General features: G+C 33.5%; 2 protein-coding genes across 2 annotated transcripts in view; one reads left to right on the top strand and one right to left on the bottom strand.

Moving 5' to 3' along the window:
* Nucleotides 1–25,586, bottom strand: part of LOC132253134 (protein CLMP1-like) — an 86,046-nt gene that overhangs the window by 17,789 nt on the left and 42,671 nt on the right. The gene's annotated exons all lie outside the window — the stretch shown is intronic.
* LOC109122214 (retrovirus-related Pol polyprotein from transposon RE2) lies at nt 2,358–5,614 on the top strand. Its single transcript, XM_059734538.1, has 3 exons — nt 2,358–2,458; nt 2,740–3,043; nt 3,338–5,614. The coding sequence occupies exons 1-3, from the start codon at nt 2,423–2,425 to the stop codon at nt 5,581–5,583; spliced, it is 2,586 nt and encodes an 861-aa protein (XP_059590521.1). The 5' UTR covers nt 2,358–2,422; the 3' UTR covers nt 5,584–5,614.

Below are 25,586 nucleotides of genomic sequence, written 5' to 3'. Positions count from 1 at the left end.
ATCTTTCATACCCATTGAAATTGTCTTCATACCCACATTTCCGTCCTTCTCACTCCTCAAACTCATCCCCATCCCCTCAACCCTCGGCTCATTCCCAAGACCGGCCGCCTCTTCCACATCGTTGTCGCCCATTCCATGCTAGTCACCCTCATCCATTTCAACCGTAACAGATCTATTCTAGGTGCGGAGATATCTTGACTTATATGATAACCAGGTCCATCACCACCACCAACCCATCTTCCATTATCGAGCCACCTAAGGTTGTTAGGTTGTTGCTACAATGCACCGAATGCATCGCCATGGACAATCTGAATGACGCGAGTGATCTTTTACCAGAGATTCCAGCAATGTCGCAGCTGTTCGGGACGTCATCGGAGCGAGTTGCAGCGTACTTCGCGGACGTACTTCAGGTGCATATAACCAACTTGTGCCTTGGTACCTACTCGCCTCTCGCCACCTCTAGTTGGCTTTCACAGCGCCCCCACGTTCTCGGACAGTAGGACGAATTGGTCCGTTTTTAAAGGGAAGAAGAAATGGCCGACTACGACGACGACTTCAAGTTTGTTGGTGTTAAAGTATATTGTATTGTGGGCTCTAGGCCCAGTTAGGTTACTTGTATAGTACTTGTACTATACACTTGTACTACCTTTGTACTGCACTTGTACTACACCTTTGTACTGCACCCTTGTACTACACATATATGCCTCCTATATAAAGGCACTGATGTATACTCTTTTAACCACAGAATAGAATACAATTATTCTATATTTCTAACATGGTATCAGAGCCACTGCTCTGACCTTTTTCTTAGCAGTCTTGTCTTCATTAGTGTGACTTCCTTTTTTCACTAAGCGCTTCCGCCATCACAACTGCCGCTGTAGCCTCTTGCCGTTGAACCTCCGACGTCATCCAGTCGTCATCCCTGGGTTCCGGACCTGCAACCGCAGTCATTAAGAAGTCTCACACTGCACAGACCACTGCCCTTTGCATCACCGCTGCGAATATTGCTCCGATTTCACTTTTGAAGGTACCACTGAGATCGTCCAGCGCCGATCTACACATTCGTGGATATCTCGCCGCCATCGGAGACCGCACGCGCCCCCACGCGCTGCTCAAAGATTCTGCAGCGCCTCCACGCGCCTCCACGTGCCTCCACGCGCCCTCACGCGCCCCCACGCGCCCCCCACGCGTTGCCACATCAGCCCTAGCTCGTCAGGCCTCCACGCGCTGCCACGTCAGCCCTAGCTGCGTCAGCATCCACTGATCTGCTGACGTCATCTCCAGTCGTTGACCGTTGACCGGTGACCATTGACTGTTGACCAACGTTGACCGTTGACCAGCGTTGACCGAACGTTGACCGTTGACCGTTCAGTTGACTTTTTCCCCCCGCCAGGTTCTCTTTACCCAGTTTTTCGTATAGATTTCATTTTTGCAGTCGGTTTTTGCATATTGCGTCCCTAAATGGATAAGAAGGATGTTTTTCTTCCTCGCCCCATCCATACTGTATTGAAGGGGACTAAAAATTACTTATCCTGGTCTCAAGCTATGCGCAGTTTTCTTAAGAGCCGCATGCTCTGGCATTATTGTACTGGTGCAATGACTATTCCTGTCAAAGGAGCAAGTGAAGAAGATGCTGTCTTTCTTAGTCGCATGATTGAATGGGATAGTCATAACCACATGATCCTCACATGGATCCGGAACACTTCCATTCCCTCTATTTCCAACCTATTGGGCAGCTTTGACGATGCAAAATCTGCATGGGATATGTTGACCAAAAGGTACTCCACTACTCATGGATCCATGAAATATCAGTTAGTGGTTGAATTGCATCAACTCAGGCAAGAACCGGGGCAATCCATCAATGACTATTATGATCAGCTTCGCTTCATTTGGGACCAAATTGACCTTTCTGATCCAACTTGGGGATGCTCAAAAGATGCTCAGCAATATGCTTCCATTAGAGATGAATTTCGCCTCTATGAATTCTTGATGTCACTTCACAAGGACTTTGAGCCCATTCGTGGTCAGCTGCTAAATCGCAGTCCTGCTCCCTCTCTTGATACTGCTGTGAATGAGTTGGTTAGAGAAGAAGCTCGTCTTGCAACCCTTCAAGCCTAGAATAAGCTCAATATTTTGGCTATTACTCCATCTACTCCACTCATAGAGCAACCTCAGCAATTAGGTGATTTTTCTGGCTCTAGCAATCGTCGCAAGCAAACCAACAAGAAGTTCTGCAACTATTGCAAACGTCCTGGCCACACCATTGAGACTTGTTACCGTCGTAACAAATCTACTGCTGCTGTTGCTAATACTGCACCTACTCCGCCAATGGTTTCCACGTCCCAGTCTTTTGGATCTACTATCAACCTCTCTTCCACTGAACTACAGGAGATCATAGCTCAGGCTGTTCGTATGGTTGGTAATGCATCTCTTTCCACTGCCTTATCTGTTCTACCTGGTAAGTCTCAAACTTGGCTCTTTGATTCTGCCTGCTGCAATCACATGACACCTCACTCATCCCTGTTCACCAACCTTGACCCTGCACCACATCCTCTAAATATTCATATAGCCGATGGTTCCACCATGCATGGAAATAGTCTAGGTTTTGTTTCAACCTCTACCCTTTCTATTCCTGGAGTCTTCCACGTACCTGACCTATCCTATAATTTGTGCTCTGTGGGACAATTAGCTGAACTCGGTTATCGCCTTATTTTTTACTATTCTGGGTGTATTGTACAGGATCCGAGGACGGGGCAGGAGCTTGGGACCGGTCCTAGAGTTGGGCGTATGTTTCCCGTGAACAATCTTCATCTTCCACCTGTTGCTCCTGTTTCTGTTGCTGCTGCAACAGCTGCAGTTTCTTCCTTACCTTCTCTTGCGCTTTGGCATTCTCGTCTTGGTCATGCACCATCTTCTCGGGTACAACAGTTAGTGTCTAGAGGTCTGTTGGGTTCTGTGTCTAAAGACAATTTTGATTGCACTTCATGTCAGTTAGGAAAACAACCACCTTTGCCTTTCAATAACAGTGACTCCATTTCTAAAAGTATTTTTGAGTTAATTCATTCTGATGTTTGGGGACCTTCTCCTGTTGCTAGTATTGGTGGATCTCGATATTTTGTTGTTTTTATTGATGATTACTCTCGTTATAGTTGGATTTTTCCTATGAAATCTCGTTCTGAAATTTTATCAATATATAGCAACTTTGCAAAAATGGTTGAAACTCAATTCTCCAAACGTATCAAAACCTTTCGATCTGATAATGCTCTTGAATATACTCAACATGCATTTCAAACTCTGTTACATTCCTATGGCACTATCCATCATCTAACCTGTCCAGGTACCTCTCAGCAAAATGGTCGAGCCGAAAGAAAACTTCGTCATATTCTTGACACTGTTCGTGCTTTACTTCTTTCTACCAAAATTCCTGCCCCATTTTGGGGTGAAGCCAGTCTTCATGCTGTTCATGCAATTAACCGCATTCCAAGTACTGTCATCCATAATCAGACTCCGTATGAGCGTCTCTTTGGGTCACCCCTTAACTATCATCACCTTCGCTTCTTTGGATCCGCTTGTTTTGTTCTTCTTCAGCCTCATGAGCACAACAAACTTGAGCCTCGATCTAGACTCTGTTGTTTTCTTGGTTATGGCGAAACTCAAAAGGGGTATAGGTGTTATGATCCTGTTTCTCATCGTCTTCGCGTTTCTCGTAATGTTGTCTTTTGGGAACATCGATTGTTTGTTGAACTCTCTCACTTTCGTTCTTCCTTGACTAACTCCTCTGTTTTAGAAATCTTTCCCGATGAGTCTCTTGTTCCTTCTGCAAATACTTTTGATCTTCATTTAGACTTCTCTCCAGATATCTTTGATGCTTCTCCTAGACAGGTTGCAGATGAACAGATTATTCACGAGCTACCCCACTTTGAGCCTGGGTCCCCTGCTCCTGCTCTGCCTGAAGATCCTCCACAAGACATTCCACCTCGCCACTCAACCCGGGTAAGATCCATTCCTCCACACCTCCTTGACTATCATTGTTACACTGCCCTTGCTACACTTCACGAGCCTCAAACCTATCGTGAAGCCTCTACTGACCCTTTATGGCAGATTGCAATGAAAGAGGAACTTGATGCATTAACCAAAAACCATACTTGGGACCTGGTTACTCTCCCTCCTGGACAGTCTGTGGTTGGTTGTAAGTGGATCTATAAGATCAAGACTCGCTCTGATGGATCCGTTGAGCGCTATAAGGCTCGTCTTGTTGCCAAAGGTTTTACACAAGAGTATGGGATTGATTATGAAGAGACGTTTGCTCCAGTTGCTCGTATCTCATCTGTTTGTGCTCTCTTAGCTGTTGCTGCTGCTCGTAAATGGGATCTTTTTCAGATGGATGTTAAAAATGCCTTCCTTAATGGGGATCTGAGTGAAGAAGTCTATATGCAACCTCCTCCTGGTCTCTCTATTGAATCAAACAAGGTTTGTCATCTTCGACGTGCACTTTATGGTCTCAAACAAGCCCCATGTGCTTGGTTTGCCAAGTTCAGCTCCATTATTTTTCGCTTGGGTTACACCGCCAGTCCATATGATTCTGCCTTATTTCTTCGTCGTACTGATAAAGGCACTATTTTGCTTCTTCTCTATGTGGATGATATGATCATAACTGGTGATGACCTTAGTGGCATTCAAGAACTCAAGGATTTTCTCAGTCAGCAGTTTGAGATGAAAGATCTTGGACATCTCAGCTATTTCTTGGGTCTTGAAATTACTCATTCCACAGATGGTCTTTATATTTCTCAAGCCAAGTATGCTTCTAACCTGTTGTCTCAAGCTAGGCTCATTGACAACAAAACAGTTGACACTCCAGTTGAACTTAATGCGCATCTGACACCCTTGGGGGGGAAACCATTGTCTAATCCTTCTCTTTACAGACGATTGGTTGGCAGCTTAGTTTACCTCACAGTTACTCTTCCAGACATCTCCTATGTTGTTCATCAGGTGAGCCAGTATTTGTCTGCTCCACGATCAACTCACTATGCTGTTGTTCTGCGCATTCTTCGATACCTGAAGGGTACCCTTTTTCATGGCCTTTTCTACTCAGCCCAGTCTCCTCTTGTACTCCGTGCATTCTCAGATGCTGATTGGGCAGGAGATCCTACTGATCGCAGGTCCACTATAGGTTATTGCTTCCTCCTTGGTTCTTCTTTGATTTCTTGGCGAAGTAAGAAACAAACCTTTGTGGCCCACTCCAGTACTGAAGCAGAATATCGTGCCCTTGCTGATACCACATCTGAGCTCCTTTGGCTAAGATGGCTCCTTAAGGATTTGGGTGTATCCACCTCCTCTGCTACTCCTCTTTATTGTGACAACCAGAGTGCTATTCATATTGCTCACAATGATGTCTTTCATGAACGGACTAAACACATCGAGATTGATTGTCATTTTATCCGTTATCATCTTCTCCATGGTGCTCTTAAGCTTTTCTCCGTCTCCTCCAAAGATCAACTTGCAGATATCTTCACTAAGTCTCTTCCTAAGAGACGCACTCGTGATTTAGTTGACAACCTCAAGTTGGTCTCACATCCACCTTGAAGTTGAGGGGGGCTGTTAAAGTATATTGTATTGTGGGCTTTAGGCCCAGTTAGGTTACTTGTATAGTACTTGTACTATACACTTGTACTACACCTTTGTACTGCACTTGTACTACACCTTTGTACTGCACCCTTGTACTACACATATATGCCTCCTATATAAAGGCACTGATGTATACTCTTTTAACCACAGAATAGAATACAATTATTCTATATTTCTAACAGTCGGTAAGGAAGGTGCGACCGGGTGGAGACGAAACCCATAGCCGAGGTGACCAAGAGAACAAGCCCCATTCCTATCGACAGCCTCTCCAACATTGGGATCCATGCCGACACCAGCACTTGTTGGTGTAACCAGGCCAAGTTCGGAAACGAGGAAGAAGAGATAGAAGTCATGACCATGGGCGTCTTTGCCACTCAGCAAAAATGGGAATTCCTCGTGATTCCATGCATGAGAGGCACACCACTGGTGATGAGAGGAAGGCTTAGAGGAAGCAGAAGGTAGGGAGTTAGAGATATGAAATAGCAGAAGGGAATGACCTGCAAAATGCATTTGGTGAGTTTAGAGAGGTTAAGGATTTGCATTTAAATTTTTTAGTGTTGTATTGGGCTTGTAAAAGGGAATGCATTGTTTGAATATGTGAATCTTGAGGGAGCATGGGCTGTGATGAATGAGACTGAATTTCTCACGCAAACAATCAGTGTTGACTAGGCCTTCAGCAATGGGCCGTTCCAAAAGAGAGGATACTAATGTGGACGAGTTGTGAATCCTATATTAAGAGTGCCCTTTTCGTTTTGATATGCTGCCTCGGGCCCACACTTTGCATGGCCACCTTTGGGCTTGCAATGCCAATCACTGCACCTTATTTATTTATTCTATTTATCATTCCTTCATATTTTGATATCCAAATTCAATTTCCAAAATTCTAATTTTCACATTTATTCATTTAATCTTTATTATTTTCGTCATTATGATTATTTTATTTACTTATTTATTTATTTATTCATTTTTAAAATTCCATCTTTAAACAATTCTTCAAAATTCCGATTTCCAAATTTAATTCCTAGTTTCTAAAATTCCAATTTTCACATTACATTTTCGTTATTATTATTATTCTTTTTATTTATTTATTTATTTATTTTCAAAATTCCTTCTTTAAATGATTTTCAAAATTCCAATTTCTGAATTTAATTTTCAATTTCTAAAATCTCAATTTTCACTTTTGTTTATTATTATTATTATATTATTATTATTATTATTATTATTTTATTTATTTATTTTTAAAATTCTATCTTCAAATAATTTCCAAGATTCCAATTTTCATAATTTAATTTTCAAAACTCCAATTCTTAAATGATTTTCAAAATTCCAAATTCTTTCAAATTTAATTCCCAAAATTCCAATTCTTGAATTTAATTTTCAAAACGCCAATTTTCAAATAATTTTCGAGCTTTCAATTTTTGAGCTTTCAATTTTTGAATAAATTTCAAAACTTTAGTTTTCTTTCAAATAATTTTAATTTCACTCCAGTTTTCAAATATTTCTTTAATTCTACCACTTTTCATCTTTTCTTAAGGTTCAAGGTCACCAAAAATCCCATTTTTAATAAACTTATTGCCTTTTTCTTTCAACCAAGCACCTTCATACATTTTTCTTTGATTTCAAAATAATTTTTTTGTTTCTCTTGATTTTAAATAAGCAAGAATGAATTTTTCATAATTCCAAAATGATGGAATTTGTGAGACTAATTCATGCAAGATAAATTGGGCTTTGGTGGGGTCCCCACATATGAGAGTTTTCTCTTCTGATTGTCAATTGTTATACTTAATGAATATTGTTGGATCTTTGTCTTACTCTTTGATATGCATGTGATAATTTTATACTCGAGCTAACCTTGTTTCTATGATAGCGCACTATTACTTGCTGTTAAGGTACGTTCTCACTCCTACTTCATTTATTCATTCATTGTCATGCTCGATTTGTTTTATTATTCTATCATTTCATTGGTATCCATTGATTTCCTTATTAGTTGTCATACTTATCTCACCTTATTTAGTAGAGACCCATTTTTAGGGGCTTAGAGGGGTGCTATAGTCTTTATCGTACCTTCCCAATAAGTAACCTGACCCCCGAACCCAAACTCAATTTTTCATAGACCTATCTTTTCCCAATAAGAAGTCACACTTAGGGTTTTCTTTCTTATTTTGTTTTCCCCTTAAAAAAATATTAAAACAAAAATAGTGGGGACTCCAAGTCTTTTTCTAAAAATCATATTTTTCAACAAAATAAATAAAAAGTCAGTTGCGCCATCGAGTGGGAACGCATCGAGCAAAATACCGGGTCCACAGAAATACTTTACGTGTCAATATTGAAATGGTTACAACCTTCTATTAATATCAAAACTAACTATCTAATAATTAATTACAACAATATATGGCTTAATATGATGAAAAATATCAATTATAACGAGATTTCACTGATATGGGAAGACTTACAATAAGTAAAGAATACCAATAAAAGAAATAGAAAACCAACTAAAAAAAATTCAGTAATTAAAAATATTAATTACTGTCAACTTTGTAAAGTCGATGTATCTCATCAAAAAAAATATTTCCATAAGAAGATAATCGATTTCAATATTGAAAAAGGATATACTTTAGGTGTCAATATTGAAAGGGTTACAACCTTCTATTAATATCAAAATTAACTATCTAATAATTAATTAGATATATGGCTTAATATGATGAAAAATTTCACTTATAGGAAGATTTCACTAGGAAGACTTACAATAAGTAAAGAATACCAATAGAAGGAAATAGAAAGCTAACTAAAAGAAATTCAATCCTAATAAATATTTTTGTAAAGTCAATGTATCTCATAATAAAATATTTCAATAAGAAGAGAATTCATTTCAATATTGAAAAAGGAAATACTTTATGTGTTAAATAACACTTCCCTCCCTTGAGTTGATGTGAAAATATTCTTTTCATTACCTAGGGACAATCTATCCAATAGAGTCTCCAGGTTTGTATTTATTTATTTTTTGTGAACCTTGTATCAATATAGAAAGTAAGTGTATGGAGAAATAAGTGATAGAGTATATTACAAACTCATTTACATACTAAATACACCGATTAATTTTTGGTTTTAACATTTCACAGAATATTTCTATAATGGTATTTTTAAATAAATATCATAATCATATTTTTTTTTCTTTGGTAAAAATCAATGGTAATATTAAAATATTTTAATAACAAAATATAATATTTAAAAATTCACATAAACCTTAATTTATTTTAAATAAATATTAAATTATTGGTTAGAGACACACAATGTGTAACACCCCAAAATAAACTTTAGGGGCAAAATAGTAAATTATAAATTAATTAATTAATTAAATTCATTAAAGGTAAAAGAGTCCTTTTGCAATTAATAACCCTTGGTATAAATTACATTTTCCTTGTCTTTTTTATTCAGAAAACTCTATTAACCAAAAATTAGAGAATTGGAAAATGTAGGCTAAAGGTTTGAAGGTCTAGAGTTTGAAATTCAAATTTTTCCAAGTAAGATTCTAAACCTAAATTAATATATTATATTCGTTAGTTAGTTTTGAACACATTACATATTCTTTAGAAAATTTTAATTTAGATTAGGGTTAGTTTAGTTAATTTATTTTAAGATCAAAAAATAGAAATTATGAATATAGATTGTTTCATTGATGAAAATAGGCAAATTCAAATTTTTTTTAGAGGAATAGATCTAAATAATGAAATTTTAAAAATTAAATGAGCAAATAAATATATGATTATATGTGGCTTAATGGATTGGAAAATAATAAGAAGAAGAATTGCATGTTTTTTGGATTTTAGATTTGAGGCACTATGTTGGGGTGGAAAAAAAATAATATGTAATCGTGAGAGGCAAAGGGTGGTAGTAGAATAAATTAAAATAATAATAATGAGTAGAGTTGGTAGGGTTGTTGGAGTTATTAAAAGTACATGGGGTATTTTGTTAAGTAAGAGGGACATTGGGATTAATAAGAATAATGATAATACTAATTATAATTATAATTATTATAATAATAATAATAGTAAGAATTATGTGATTTGGATGCTTGTAAGTGACGTAAGAATAATAATAATAATAGTGAGAATTGTGTGATTTGGATGCTAATAAGTGACGTAAGAATAATAAGAATAATAAGAATAATACGAATAATGATAATAATAATAATAATAATAATAATAATAATAATAATAATAATAATGGTTGTTTGGATGTTGCGGGGTATCGAAAAAAATATAGTAATAATAATAGTAATTATTTAGTTTAAGTATACAAAAGAAATAAATGGTTAGAATAAGATTTGGAAGAAATATGAGTTTATAAAAAATTTGAAAATTCATTAAATTATATTATTATTGTTTAAGAAGTTAAGAATAATATTGGGTGGTAATAATATTAGTATGAGAAATTAATTAGGATCCCTAATACTAAATAAAATATTTTTAGGATTGTCAAATTTTTACCTTTAGATAATTGTGTATGATATTATGTTAGCTGAGGAGTATATTCGTCAAGCTAAATACTTTAGGTTTTTTAGCGCTACTTCAAGGTAAGGGAAATTAATGTAGATTTTTATAAAAGAAAATAATTTCCTTTTTTTTATTGTTTTTTGAAATGTGTAGAAATATTATTTTTATCTTTTCACATAGATCAAATATGTGTTTTGTATGGAAAGTATATTTTAATGGAGCACCATTTGTTATTTGATAACCAGAGTAAAAATATTTTGAATGAATTTGATTTGGTTTTGATGAGAAATTGTTTTGAAATGGATATGAGAAAGTTTTGTTGAAAAGTTTGAATGTATTAGTATTTTGAACTCAAAAGTTTTTATGAAAAAAAATATATGTTATATCTCCTATTTGAAAGCATGATTGAAAATGTTTGATCCATGAAACTATATTAATATTCCTTATTGGGCTTTGAGCTTATCCCATTTGTTGATAATCTTTCAAGTAACCTTAGTTCAAGCGACGAGTGACTGTTAGGAGGGAAATTTGGCTTTATTAGGACATTTGTTTAAACTCTTTTTATTTTAGAAATTGTTTAAATGTTAAAACTTAATTCTAGTAGGAATTATTTTGAGTTTGGAGTTATTTAGACAATAACACTTTGGTTGATGTATTAGTTTTTTTAAAAGTTGATACTTGGAGATTTTAGAATTTTGTCCTACTACTCTAGACAAGAATTTGGTAATTGGTAAATTTTCAGTTACAATACGAATGTTTGTATCGTTTCCACTTTGAGCCTTTGGACTTGAGGTGTGAAATAATCATCATGTCCTGGAGTGGGTTTTGGGGCGTGACATAATGCTTGTGCATTACACGAAAATTCAAAATTATTAGTATGATAGTTAAATGTCAACTAACATGAATATTAAATTAAAAAATATATTTAATATCATAAAATCATAATCTTTACTAGTTTAAAGAAATAAATAAATTTTAGGTAGAGAAAAGAATCATATGACAACCATCAAGAAACATAGCAATAGATATGCACCAGTTAAGATCCAAGATGTTAGACAATTGAGAAGTCTCAAATTGAAAAGTTGTTAGTAGAAGAAACTATTACCATAAGCTGTTAGGAACTATTAGCAACTTCATTTGTATATAGACCTAAAAGATCAATAACAGAAAGTAATGTGGATTTTCTCGTTCAAACTACTCCATTAAGATTTCTCCCATCATAGAAGAAACAAAAACTTTTTTTTATTATTCTTAACCAATAGGAATTTTTCATGAAAAAGTTATAATATTTTAATTAACAATTTTAAAACTTTTAAGACTATCATTAATTCCAACTCAAAATATATACAATAAAAAGAGCTAAATTTTAAAAATAGGGGAAAAGAAAAAAAATGAAAAATAAGGACAAATAGAAACTAAGTTAAAACGTTATTAATTTTTAATCCAATAAAACTTTACATTTCTATTTATCTTTTTTTAATTTGAAACCCTTTTTCAAGGAGGTAACATTTTTTCTTTTAAAATTCTGAAATATTAGTTCAGATATCACAATTCGTTTATTATAACAATGTTTGAATATAAGAAACATAAAAACAAAAATAAAAGTGGTGTTATAGAGAAATACATAAATTAGAAAAGAAAATTCTCTTTTTAATAAAACATATAGATATAGAAATATCAATTTTTTACTCTCTGAATTGTGTACATTCATACATCTTTTCATTTTTCTATTGGGCATAACTCTCAACATTCCTGAAAAGAAATTAAGAGTTAAAAAAAATGTATAAATAAGTTTCTAATTTGAAGAATAATTACACATAAATATTTAAGATTATGAGGATTTAAAGAAAAGCAAAATAAATTATTAAAAATTTCAATAAATAAAATTTTAAATAATAATAATTTAATGTGAATTGAGTAGAAAATTTATTAGTCTCTCGAACAAAACTATTTAAAATTAAAAAAATAGAAAAATAAATTAGGTTTAATTGAAGAAAGTTGGGATGAGGAAAGTTATTTGTAATAAATACTAACTACATTTAGTGAGATAAAAAATTAATAATGGAAACCGTTTTTTACTTCTATGCACTTTCTTTCTCTTTCTAAATTTTTTTTTTAATTTGATATTTAAACACGTACCATACCTATATCTATATCTATGCTGCTCCATATCTATTACCAATAATCTAAACTTGATAGAAAATTTTGAAAAATCAAGTGTGTAGAGGATTTTTCTTCTCTAAAATAACTTTATCACATATTAAAAATTGCTCGTATGTCCTGTATATAAAAAATATTTTTGTAAGTTTTTCCTTCCTTAACATACTCTTTCTCATATTAAAAAATATTTTCATGCATTATATATTTCTTTGATATTTTTAATATATATATATTTTTCCTTATTAATTATCCTAAACTCTAAACCATCTATTTTTCTCTCAACATTCCTTTTCCATATTTCTTTAATATATAACATTCTTTATATATATATATATATATATAAAGAATTCTAAATAATTTATTTATTTATTAATTACTTTGGAACTTTATTTACCTTTTTTAAAATCTAAACTTTCTCTTTTTATATTTCATTAATACATTATTCTTTTTAATTCTAATAAAATTTCAATTCAATGCAAATTTTATAATATTATAAAAAAATTTAGAATTCTTTTAGCGGTGATTCTTAGAAATGTTTTTAACCTAAAAAGTGTTTTTGAAAAAAAATAAATCAAGGCCCTATTTGGTAACTATTTTCAAAAATAATTTTTAAAAAACAGTTTTTGAGAATGTTTTTGCAGAAAAAAAAAATTGTTTGAAAACCTGAAATGTTTTTAATCTACTTTTAATATTATTAATATGTTTTAAAAATAATTTTTATATCTAATATTTTATTTTAAATCATTTTACATGTTTCTATAGTTATTTTTTAAAACAACCCCCATAAAATAGGTGAAAACTAACATAAAACAACTAAAAGATGTTATCTGAAAACACCTCTTTCTATATTATTCTAAAAGAACACGAAATAAAAAATCTCAAAACAAAGTGCTTATAATATATAGATTTGTGCATTATGTTGTCCTCTTAAACCAAACATTAGATAGAAAATTATAAAGGTTGAAGTTGATTAGGTAAAATAGTACATCAATAAGATGTTTAGTAATAATAACTCGGTTAATTATTAGTTTATAATATACTTTCTTTCTTTCGTTTTTTTTTGGCAAACAATTTGTAACTTTGAATTGAATTTCTTAAATTTTAATCCAATAGACTTTGGAGAATGAAAAGATTTAAATGAAGAAGAAGAGGGTAACAATAGTGTGTTTTTATATATTAATAATAACAACAACAATAAAATTAAACAAAAGACATCCACTAAAAGAATAATATAATCAAAGTTATTATTTATAAACTTTATTGATATTATAGATCGATATTATTCATATTATACTCATATGCAACATATGATCAACAATAACAATGACAAACATGACGACCACCAGATAATTTTTTGCATAAGCCGCCCTTTGAACATTTTGTGATACAATATGTCCAACATTTTCCACCATTTGGATCATCATCTTTGCCAGGAACACAGTGTCCAAGTTTTGGGTGATCTTTGCAACACCTTCCATCTTGTTGACTAACTACTTCCTTGCAAACTGAAAACATGAATAGCAAAACTGATCAATATGACATGCATTATAATCAATTGGCTTATTAGTGTCATTCCTAAAATTTGTTACATAATTTCTAGAACTTCTTTTCTACAAATGCGCATACATATATACATCATCAATTATTAAAAAATATTTATTTTAACACAATTTTGTTTTCTACATGTTTTCTAGGTAAAATTAATATGAAATATATATTCATTGAATAATCATATCTAATGGAAATCATATGAAAATTATTCAATAAACGGAATCTACAATTTTGAAATCAAAGATTTAAAAATCATTCTATTATAATATTAAAAAGCCTAAACTTACAATTAAAATAATGGAAGTTTGAAAGGTGGATAAAACAAAAATTATTTATATAAGTGGTATATATAAAAACCAACCTAGGGACAATATGACAACCATTGCAAGGAAAAATGACCCGAAACTCCTTGATTTGGCCATCTCTTTCGCCTTAAAATTTTGGTTGTAGTTTTTCACTAAAATTTGAGTGTGAAACCACCGAAAAACTTGAAAGAAAGATGAAGAGAAAGCAACTGAAAAAAGAGAAGCTTTTTTTAAAAAAAAATTATTCTCACATCTATTTTTTTCTTATAGGTGATTCTCTATTTATATGTATTGAACGTTAGCTAATAATATCAAAACTAACTATAATTAATTACAACTGTATATGGTTTAATATGGTGAAAATTTTCTATTATAGGAAGACTTAACGGCAACGGGTGGAAGCTTATAGGGGAAGAAAGAAAAGCTGGAAGGGGGGGAAGGATCGGACGAGACTTTTTGGGGAGAGCTTGAGAAAGGGAGCTGGAAGCTGGGCTCGAGGGGATACTTGTCAGGGTATGGCCACATCATTTTTCTTGTTTCCGATTCTCTTCACTATTTTGCTCCATTTTCTATTGATTTTTTTTAGCATTTTCGTGTTGACTGAGAGTGGGCGTTGAGGATTACATGTTTGTTCCAACTATTTATTTGGTTTGGTTGGGATTGGTTTGGCACTGTATGGGTTTCTCTGTAAGATGCTTGCATTTTTGCTTAATCCCGCCATCACTAGTTTATCACCCATCACCATACCCATCCTATATCCATTTAGAGATCATTTCAGCTAGACGCGCAAGAATCCGAGGAAGTCCAGTTGTCTCAGGCAATAAAATGGCTCTCCATCTGCCGGTCCCATGCATGGCTTGATATAAAATTTGAAAATCCGGATTATCATTTACAGAGGTAGTTTGCAGGATCTATTGGGATGGTATTATGAAATATATGAAAGAGGATGAGCCCAACTATGATCGGGTTGTTGAACTCATGCTGGAAGTGAGGGATAAAATCTGCAATGTAGCTCCTCGGAGCTGGAAACCAGAGATCGTTGAAGCTAGTAAGCGGGATATCTGGAAACACTTAAGCTTAACCTCAATAGGCTGAGAGCTGTTCAAGCCCAGATTCAGAAGATCCTTGTGATTTCCACCAGCATTCTTGTTTGTCGACAAATCCTCATGAGTGAGGTAGCACTAGCCAACCTTGTGGAGATGGAAAACATGGTAGTTAGGTGTGGAGAAGAAGTCTCAGAGTTGTTGGGCCATTCCAAAGAGGCCCAACGTCTGAACCACTCTGTCAAGTAATGTTTCGTGTAGGTGATCTGGAAAGGTCTATCAAGTTCTATGAAGAGGCCTCGGGGATGAATAAAATAAATTATTAAATATGATTATAAGGAAATATATGTGAAAAACCAAATAAATAAAAAAATTCTCACATCAAGGTCCACAAAAAGATTTCCAAATTTTCAAAATTGAAACCAAATAGCACCTACTTAAGAAAATTATTTAACAAAATTTCAAATATAAAATTATAAAAATTCCCTTCTATTAGAAACATTTCATACTAAAACAAAAACTTTTACATATATTGAGATAATGAAAAATAAATTAGGATAATAATTATATGAAAAAAAATGAAGAGAAAAAAAAATAAAAAAATAAAAGGAAAAAGGAAGTTCGAATATTAAATAGGTCTTAACGAAGATTTTATTTTATTTTATTTTATTTTCCTATTTTATGGAAATATTAATATATTATAATATAGTTTTCCTTTATTATAATAAAAATATATATTATACTAATTTTTAATATTTCTTATACTTAAAATAAAAATTTGATGGTAATTTTTTATTTTTCCCAGATTTTATGTTAACATGTCCTACTAACAAAGACAAATAGGATAAGAATAGAATGACTTCGTGTCTTGTTTGTCTACCACCTAATGATTTTTTCAATTCAAATTGAAGATTTCTTTACTTGAAATTATTATTTTTAAAATAACACATACTTTTAAAATAGAATAATAAATATATTCTTTAGTGAATAAAGATTTTAAGGTGAATCGTCCAATTAAGGAATTTTAGGTCAAATTAATCATTTGAGCAAATAAAATATAAGTTATTAAAATTATTGTTTAAACCAAACTATTTTATTTTTAAAAATCAATTTAAAATTATATTTTAAAAAATAAAAAATAAATACCCTAGTTTTAAATTTAAATTAGAACCAAAACTCCTTATTGAGACTTTTTCCAAACTAAATAATTTTTCATTTATATTTACATTTTGAGTTTGATAGTATTTGTTATATCTTATATTAGATAGAGGAAAAAATTCAAATTCATATACATATACATGTATAAGCTCCTTAACTATGTAGACATATTTTAAAATTGTGAGGGAATAAACTTTAGTTTCCATATTTGCTAACAAAATTAGATATTACATTTTTTTTAATAAGTTTTTTTATATCTTCCTTACTTATAGTTATTAAATATAAGGAAAAAAAATTGAAAATAAAATTATAAATCTTTTGAAATAAAAATAGTTATACATAAATGATATGGATCATCACTTTATAATTAAATATGTTTGAAAATTTTATAAATTATTATGAAAGGGAAAAAATATTATCATGCATATCAATTTTCATCCCATTGTTTTTTTCTTTTCTCTCAAATTTCCATATTAGGTAGGTGAAGAACTCTAGAACAATTATGTTTATAGCATACTGAAATATTTTTCCCATCACCCATTTTACCCAAAATCCTTTTATACCACACTCAACATCAAACATTGAGTTTGTTGACAAATCCTTAAAATCATATGAGATTTGATGCATTGAATTAGTCTAGTAACTTGTAAAAATAATTTAGAATTCAAAATTGTCTTGGAATGCATTTGTTTCTCCTTTGCATATAATTATTTAAAAAAAAAATAATTTAATTAACGTCACAAAGATAAATAAATAATAAAAATGAGAGAAAGAAGGATGTCAACTTTACATGGATGAATTTTATAAAACAAAAAAATTATAGGGATTAAATGAATGAGAGAGAAAGGAAAATTCCATGGATTTGAGAATTCTGTTGTCCTTTTAAACCAAGCATGCAAAGATAAGTCAAGTTAATAGATGCTTAATTATATTTTATTTATTATTTTCTACAAACAACTCATATCTTTGAATTAAATTCCTAATACTTTAGTTCGATGGATAATAATATCTAAATAAAAAAAAGACTAAATAATAATGATAACAACAATACCAACTAGGACAAAAAACATCCTTGAATACAAAGAATGTGGTAATTATTAATTAATCATAAATTTTATTGATATTATAGATGCATTATTCATATTATTTAAAGATAGAGCATATGCATCATCAATAATAACAATGATAAATAGGACCTTATATAATTTTTTGCAAATGCCTCCTTTTGAATATTCCGTTGTACAAAATGTCCAACATTTTTCACCATTTGAATCATCATTTTTGCCAATAACACAATGATCAAGTTCAAGATGATCTTTGCTATATCTTTCATCTTGTTAGCTAACAACTTCCTTACAAACTAAAAACATGAATAACGAAACCCATCAATATGTTAATGTGTTAGGAACCAATTTATAATTGCATTTGTGTAGAAGTTTGTTTTCTTGCATTTTAGGCAAAAGATTTTAGAAATTACGAAACATTACAAAACTAACTTCATCATATATATATATATATATATATATATCAAATCTTGTTCTTTTATGGTATTAGTCATAAAAAGCTTCAATAAGCAAACACAAAATCTAGTATTATTCTATTTTTTTTTTCAATAATGGTTGAACCTCAAAACAACCCTATTATCATCAAGGTTTTTCCACTCACTCAAAACCTGATCGCCATTGTAATAATAGAGTCGAATTAGAATTTATTCGAGTCATTATGTTTAACTTTTTAACCTGACTTGTTTATGATTTAATTGATCTTTTAAACAAGTCAAATATGATTCAACAAATTATGCTTATAAACAAGTTAATCAACATGATTATTATATAGGTCAATTTGTGTTATATAAGTCGATTGGAAAAGAATTTATTTATTAAATGGGTTATATAAATGTAAATTTAATTCAAATATGATTAATCAATCAATGAAAAATGTGTTGAATTCTAATTATATCAATCTTTTCCTGCCCTAATAATTTCCAAAATCAATCCCTTTAATCTAGCATTAATGTGTAGATTTGTGTGGAAGTTGGAAAGGAGAAGAGGAAAGAAAAAACACATGAAGAATGGGTGGAATGTTTGGTTGCTTAAGGCTAGATGTGATAGGAGTTTGGGGAAGAGGAGAACCGAGTAGGTCATATGTGGCTCCCCATTTGGGTTTTCTACTAACAAAAGGGCACCACTACAACGACCACTTTTCTGCCCTAATTTGTGTTTCATACTTAGGTACGTTATTAATTCTCCATTAGGCTTGCAGCTTTATTATCAGTAATTTCATTTTTTTTCTTCAATTTTGTTAGGAAACCACATGGACCAGAAATTACCATGTGGGCCTAAACCATGACTATAAATGGGTTGACTTGGTGGTAGCAAAGTTGGGTCCTACCAACATGGTATTATTATAATCTGTGTGGCCTATTACATGGTGAAAAAAATATGGGTATTGCTATGAATACCCCTTGAATAATTGAAAGTCCAATAAAGAACATCGAGAAGGGGTAAATGAGTGATTTTAAAATTTTAAAAAAAATATTTGTAAATTATGATCACTTTTTTTATCCAAAATATTATAAGGAAAACTCCGATATTCAAATAGGATTTACCCCAATAGAAATCTTATTTTTATGGTAATTGATATCCAAAATTAATAATATATGTTGAAATATGTTAGAAATAATAATGATAACCACCATAATAACCAAACTAACAAACTCAACAATATAACCAACCCAATAACCATAACCACCAATATAACCAACCCAATAACCTCAATAATAAATTAACCAACCAATTCAATATCTTTCGATTTTGAATTCATTTGATTTGGTTTTGATGAGAAATTGTTTTGGAATGGATATAAGAAAGTTTTTATGAAAAGTTTGAATGTATTAGTATTTTGAACTCAAAAGTTTTTATGAAAATAAGTATATGTTATATCTCTTATTTGCAAGCATGATTGAAAATGTTTGATACATGAAACTATATTAATATTCCTTATTGGGCTTTGAGCTTATCCCATTTGTTGATAATCTTTCAAGTAACCTCAGTTCAAGTGAGGAGTGACCGTTAGGAGGTAAATTTGGTTTTATTAGGACATTTGTTTAAACTCTTTTTATTTTGGAGATTGTTTAAATGTTAAAACTTAATTCTAGTTGGAATTATTGAGTTTGGAGTTATTAGGACAATAACACTTTGGTTGATGTATTAGTTTTTTTTAAAGTTGATACTTGGAGATTTTAGAATTTTGTCCTACTACTCTGGACAGGAATTTGATAATTGATAAATTTTCAGTTACAATACGAATGTTTGTATTGTTTCCACTTTGAGCCTTTGGACTTGAGGTGTGAAACAATCATCATGTCTTGGAGTGGGTTTTGGGGCATGACATAATGTTTGTGCATTACACGAAAATTCAAAATTATTAGCATGATAGTTAAATGTCAACTAATATGAATATTAAATTAAAAAATATATTTAATGTCATAAAATCATAATCTTTACTAGTTTAAAGAAATAAATAAATTTTAGGTAGAGAAAAGAATCATATGATAATCATCAAGAAACACAGCAACAGATATGCACCAGTTAAGATCCAAGATGTTAGACAACTGAGAAGTCTCAAACTGAAAAGTTGTTGATTACTACTCAAAAAGTGCTATTTGATAGCTTGTAATAAACTCTTCTAAACACTTTTGAGTAGTAGTTATCACCTTTTAACTCAATTAACATATTAAGGACCCTTGCAATCAATTCTAATCAAATTGTGTTAAGTTTTGGTGTTTTGATAGCTTTTTTATCACCAAAGCAATCCGAGATTGAGAAGAGTTCTTTGGAATCCATGGCAAAGTAATGGAAAGCTCAGAAACATGAAGAACCGAAGCTTTGAAGTCCATTGCCATAAGCAGATATGGAATACAAGGAGTAAAAGATGTCCAGACAGGGCGTCTGGATAGGATGGCGGCGGAATGTGGGCTGTAGGAAGGCTTGCTCACTTTAGTCATGATCCGGACAACATATCCAGATAAGATAAGCTATCGTCTGGGTGTGATGTTCACGAGTGCCGTGTGTTTCTCCCTGAGGGAGTTCGGATAGAGGAGCATGCCACATGTCCTCTTAGGGAATCCAGATGGAGTTGATCCGGATAGCCATGCGCACTCCGTGTCATCCGGAAGAGGGGTCCCTACACCTTGCACACGCAAACGGTCCCCCTTGCGCAGCATAGCTCAGTCCACCTAGGGAAGAATTCCATGCGCTGACATTTCACATCCGGAATTCCGTGCGCCGACATTTCACATCCAGAATTCTGTGCGTCGACATTTCACATCCGAAATTCTGTGCTTCGACATTTTACATCCGGATATCTCACAACCGGATGGGAGAGGAGGACGTTTCAACTTCTCCGGTCAGACATATCCGGATCCTCTGATAGCGCTTACCAGGAGAGTTTTTCTCTCAGTATACAATGCCACGGTGTTCTCCTGAAGCTTCCTGATATTTCCGACCGACATCCTGAGATATTTTGCTTTAGATATTTGTTGTCTAAATCCCCAAAGTCTCCTTGTAACCCACCTATCATAGGATTCCTTAGTCTTTAAGTAAGTACAAAGGGTGAATAACCTCATATATATAGTTTGTAATTTTCTTTACAAAGATATCTATTATGTAATCAATGGAAGAAAGAAATATATTTCACAGAGCACTTGCTCTATTTTTCCTTTATATAATTGTTTTCTCGTTAGTTTTCTTACCAGCCAAACAAGCTCTGAGAAAGTTTCCTCAGAGAATTAGTGGCTAGACTTTTAGTTCCTTGGAGTTAAGGTTGCCGGGAAAGGTTCCAAAGTGCAAGAATTAGTAGCTGTGTGGTTTCAGCCATTAATGAAGAGAAAGTGTGATCCTTTAATGATGATCTAACTCTCACATCAAAAAACAATTTTCAAGTGGCATGATGATCTAACTCTCACATGGAACATTAAAGAAATAAAACTCAAACTTCAACAAGAGTTATCAAATAACTTGTCTAATCACAATTCTTAAAGAGAAGGCATTATGCAAATTTAAGCTTTAAAAGAGTTTCCACTCCCAAAGGGTCAAACCCTACTCTTCCACAAAAATCTAAGTGTAATTTATTAGTTTCCGAATATAGTATGTTGAACTAACCTCTCCCCCCAACCTAGTTCTTTTTCACAGCTTAGCAAACTAATCAACCTCCAATAGGTTAAGAACGCACCTCTTTGTTCACAATTTTTTTTTTCATTATAGGAGTACAAGGTTTAAAGGTATTCTTTTCTAAATTGTCCATGTAACAGGGGTCCATCGATGACTCCCAACCAATTAAGGTTTAGGGCATCAAGCTTTAAGGATCTTTCAACCACTAACTCCTCGGATTTTACCCCGGACTTTTGAGAATAAATTTTAATACCCAAGCACCTACAGTATGTTAAACTCCACCTATTCACCCTTGTAACCAGCATTGAGGTCAGTGACTCCCAACCAATGAAGGCTTAGGGCACCAGGTTTTAAAGATTTTCACCATATACCCCTCAGACCTTGCTCGGGTTTCAGGGCAAGCAAACATTTTTTCTTTCTTTCTTTATTCTCTTTTTTTTCAAAGGCTCATTGGCCTTTTATAAAGTGTCCCAACACTATTAATTGAGGTCAAAGGTACCAAGTCTAAAATTTTCCTAAGTCAAGAGGGAAATAGTTTTTCATCTTATAATCGGAACCTATTGTGCACAGTGTGTGAATAGCTTAAAGTGGAAGAACTAAGCTTGAATTCAATAGAAGATTCAACAATTCATCAACTTTAGTAAGCATAATACAAACTCTATGTCAAGTAAAAAGACAAAAATTCAATTTCTTCCTTTTCATTTTTGAGAATTTTTTCCTTAATAGCCATGGAGAGTAGAATAAAAACTTAAAAAAGATTTAAAATTAAGCAAAAAGCAATTAAATTACCAAAATAACTTAGCATTAATAACAAAAACTTCCTTCCTCAACTCTCCCCCCAACCAAGTTGAACATTGTCCTCAATGTTGTGGAAATGATGGCTCAATTGCCTCTAGGAGGCTCCGGATGAGGTGGGACTGGTATGTTCAGGAGCTGATGTACTGTCAAGATGATGCTGAATCTGCCTCAAGATGGCAGTGTGTTGGGCCTGAGTGGCAAAAATCTACTCCTGCTTTTAATCATTCAAAAAGATTAAGTTAGTTACAATTCACATAATTTCAAGACCAAAATTACAATCAAATAATTTACAAAACTTAAAAATTAACATATTTAACAAAATTATGGACTTTGGTGAAACCAAGTCCATCTAACCCTTCTCTGATTAGGATTTTTGCGGCTCAAGGAGGTTGATTTCCTCCTTTTCTGGCTTGAACGGTTCAATGAATGGCTTGAGGCGATGACCATTAACTCTGAAGGTGTCTATGCCATTGGAATTTAGTAATTCCACCACTCCATTGAGATGTACTTGGTGAATAATGAAAAGACCTATCCACCTTGACTTGAGCTTCCCTAGAAAGATATGGAGCCTTGAGTCATAGAGTAGGACTCTTTGTCCGTTCCGCAATTCTTTGTTGGAGATTAGTTGATCATGCCACTTCTTCATCCTCTGTTTTGCAACTTTGGAATTGATGTAAGCATCATTTCTTAATTCCTCCATCTCATTAAGGTCTAAACACCTCTTTGCCCCAACTCTGATCAAGTCCATGTTCAACCTCTTGATTGCCCACCAAGCTTTATATTCAACTTCCACAGGGAGGTGGCATGCTTTGCCATAGACGAGACGATAGGGAGACATGCCAAGAATAGTCTTATAAGCTATTCTATATGCCCATAATGAATCATGTAGCTTAATAGACCAATCTTTTCTATTTGTAATTACCACTTTCATCAGTATGTTTTTTATTTCCCTGTTTGCTAGCTCCACTTGCCCGGAAGTTTGAGGATGATAAGGTGTAGCTACTTTATGCTTCACTCCATACTTGGCTAATAAGGCTTCAAAAGGTTTGTTGCAAAAATGAGTACCTCCATCACTGATTATGGCCTTGGCCACCCCAAATCTCGAGAAGATGTTCTCCTTAAGAAATTTGAGAACCACCCTATGATCATTATGTTTACAGGGGATTGCCTCTTTGGAAACATAGTCCACCCCCACCAATATATAAGAGCTACCAAAAGACATTGGGAAAGGTCCCATGAAGTCAATACCCCAAACATCAAAAAGATCAACTATAAGGATGGGGTTCATGGGCATTTGGTTTCTTTTTGTAAGCTTCCCAAGTCTTTGGCATCTATTACGTACAACTCCTACACATGATGTGGGAATCTTTGAAAAGCGATGGCCACGTAAACCCTGATTGTAAGACCTTCATGGCTGTTTTCTGAGAGGCAAAGTGGCCTCCACAGGCATTCTCATGGCAGTGGCTGAGGATCCCTTGTTGCTCTTCTTCAGGGACACACTTCCTTATGATCTGATCTGCATAATACTTGAAAAGGAAGGGCTCTTCCCAATAATAAGCATGAATCTTTGTAAAGAAGTGTTTCCTGTCTTGCACTTTCCACTCACTTGGAACTTCACCGGTAACCAAATAGTTAGCAATATGAGCATATCAAGGAGCTTTCTCTAGCAACATAAGTGATTCCTTAGGAAAGTCGTCATTAATAGGTAATACATGGGAATTATGTGCTATAGCCAACCTTGAAAGGTGGTCAGTTACCACATTCTCCACCCCTTTCTTGTCTCTGATTTGGAGATCAAACTCTTGCAACAAAAGAATCCATCTAATCAACCTTGTTTTTGCATCTTGCTTTGTCAATAAATACTTCAAGGCTGAATGGTCAGTGAAAACAATGGTGAAAGACCCTACCAAATAAGCACGAAACTTGTCTAAAGCAAACACCACAACTAACAATTCTTTCTCTGTAGTTGTGTAGTTTCTTTGAGCCTCGTTCAATGTTTTGCTTGCATAGTAGATCACATAGGGTTTCCCATCTTCTCTTTGGCCAAGTACAGCTCCTATAGCAAAGTCACTGGCATCACACATTACTTCAAAGGGTAATTGCCAGTTAGGAGCCCTTACTATTGGAGCAGTTGTCAAAAATTGATTCAATTAATCAAAACTCTTTTAACATCTCTCATCCCAGACAAAATTAGCATCCTTAGCTAAAAGTTCACAAAGAGGCCTTGACGGCTTAGAGAAATCTTGTATAAACCTCCTGTAGAACCCTACATGGCCAAAAAATTGCCTTACTCCTTTTGCAGTGGTTGGGGATGGCAATTTGGCAATAAGTTCCACCTTTGCTTTATCAACTTCAATGCCTTTCTCGGAGATGATATGGCCAAGGACAATTCCTTGATGTACCATAAAATGGCATTTCTCCCAATTGAGCACCAAGTCTTTTTCAATGCATCTTTTAAGAACCGCTTCCAAATTTACTAAGCATTCTTCAAATGTACCTCCCTATATGGTGATATCATCCATGAAAACCTCCATAATTCGCTCCACTATATCACTGAAGATACTAAGCATACATCTTTGGAATGTTGCAGGTGCATTGCATAAACCAAAAGACATTCTTCTGTAGGCATATGTTCCAAACGGACATGTGAAAGTGGTCTTCTCCTGATCTTCAACATCAATTCCAATTTGGAAATACCTTGAGTACCCGTCCAAGAAACAATAGAAATGATGGCCAGAGACTCTCTCCAGCACCTAATCAATAAATGGGAGTGGAAAATGATTTTTCCTTGTCACAGCATTCAATTTCTTGAAGTCAATACACACCATCCAACCTAAAGTGAGACGTGTAGCAATTTCTTTGCCTTTTTCATTCTGAACCAAAGTAATACCTGACTTCTTTGGTACCACTTGAGTAGGACTCACCCAAGGGTTATCAGATATGGGATAAATAATACCCGCTTGGAGTAGCTTCAGTACCTCAGTTCACACCACTTCTTGTAAATGAGGATTCAATCTTCTTTGAGGTTGACGAATTGGTTTAGCTTCTTCCTCCATATATATGTGATGTGTACAAACCAAAGGACTGATTCCTTTCAAGTCAGATATTTGCCATCCTATTGCTTTTTTGCACCTCTTAAGAACTTCAAGTAGAGAAATCTCCTGATGACCGGTAAGAGATGAAGATATAACAACAAGACATTGGTTATTTTCTTCCAGGTATGTATATTTTAACTCCATGGGCAGAGGTTTTAAATTGAGCTTCGGGAATTCTTCCGTTACA

This window comes from Vitis vinifera, chromosome 18 (assembly GCF_030704535.1).
Source record: "Vitis vinifera cultivar Pinot Noir 40024 chromosome 18, ASM3070453v1".
Lineage (NCBI taxonomy): Eukaryota > Viridiplantae > Streptophyta > Magnoliopsida > Vitales > Vitaceae > Vitis > Vitis vinifera.
The sequence above is the reverse complement of the archived record's forward strand: the minus strand, read 5'-3'. Positions and strand labels throughout refer to the sequence as shown.

Bases quoted from the DNA above. Each gene is read 5' to 3' on its own strand.
- LOC109122214 (XM_059734538.1), top strand. From the start codon at position 2,423: ATGCATCTCTTTCCACTGCCTTATCTGTTCTACCTG. The intron at 2,459-2,739 runs GTAAGTCTCAAA...TGTATTGTACAG, and splicing joins TGCCTTATCTGTTCTACCTG to GATCCGAGGACGGGGCAGGA. The intron at 3,044-3,337 runs GTATTTTTGAGT...TAACCTGTCCAG, and splicing joins CAGTGACTCCATTTCTAAAA to GTACCTCTCAGCAAAATGGT.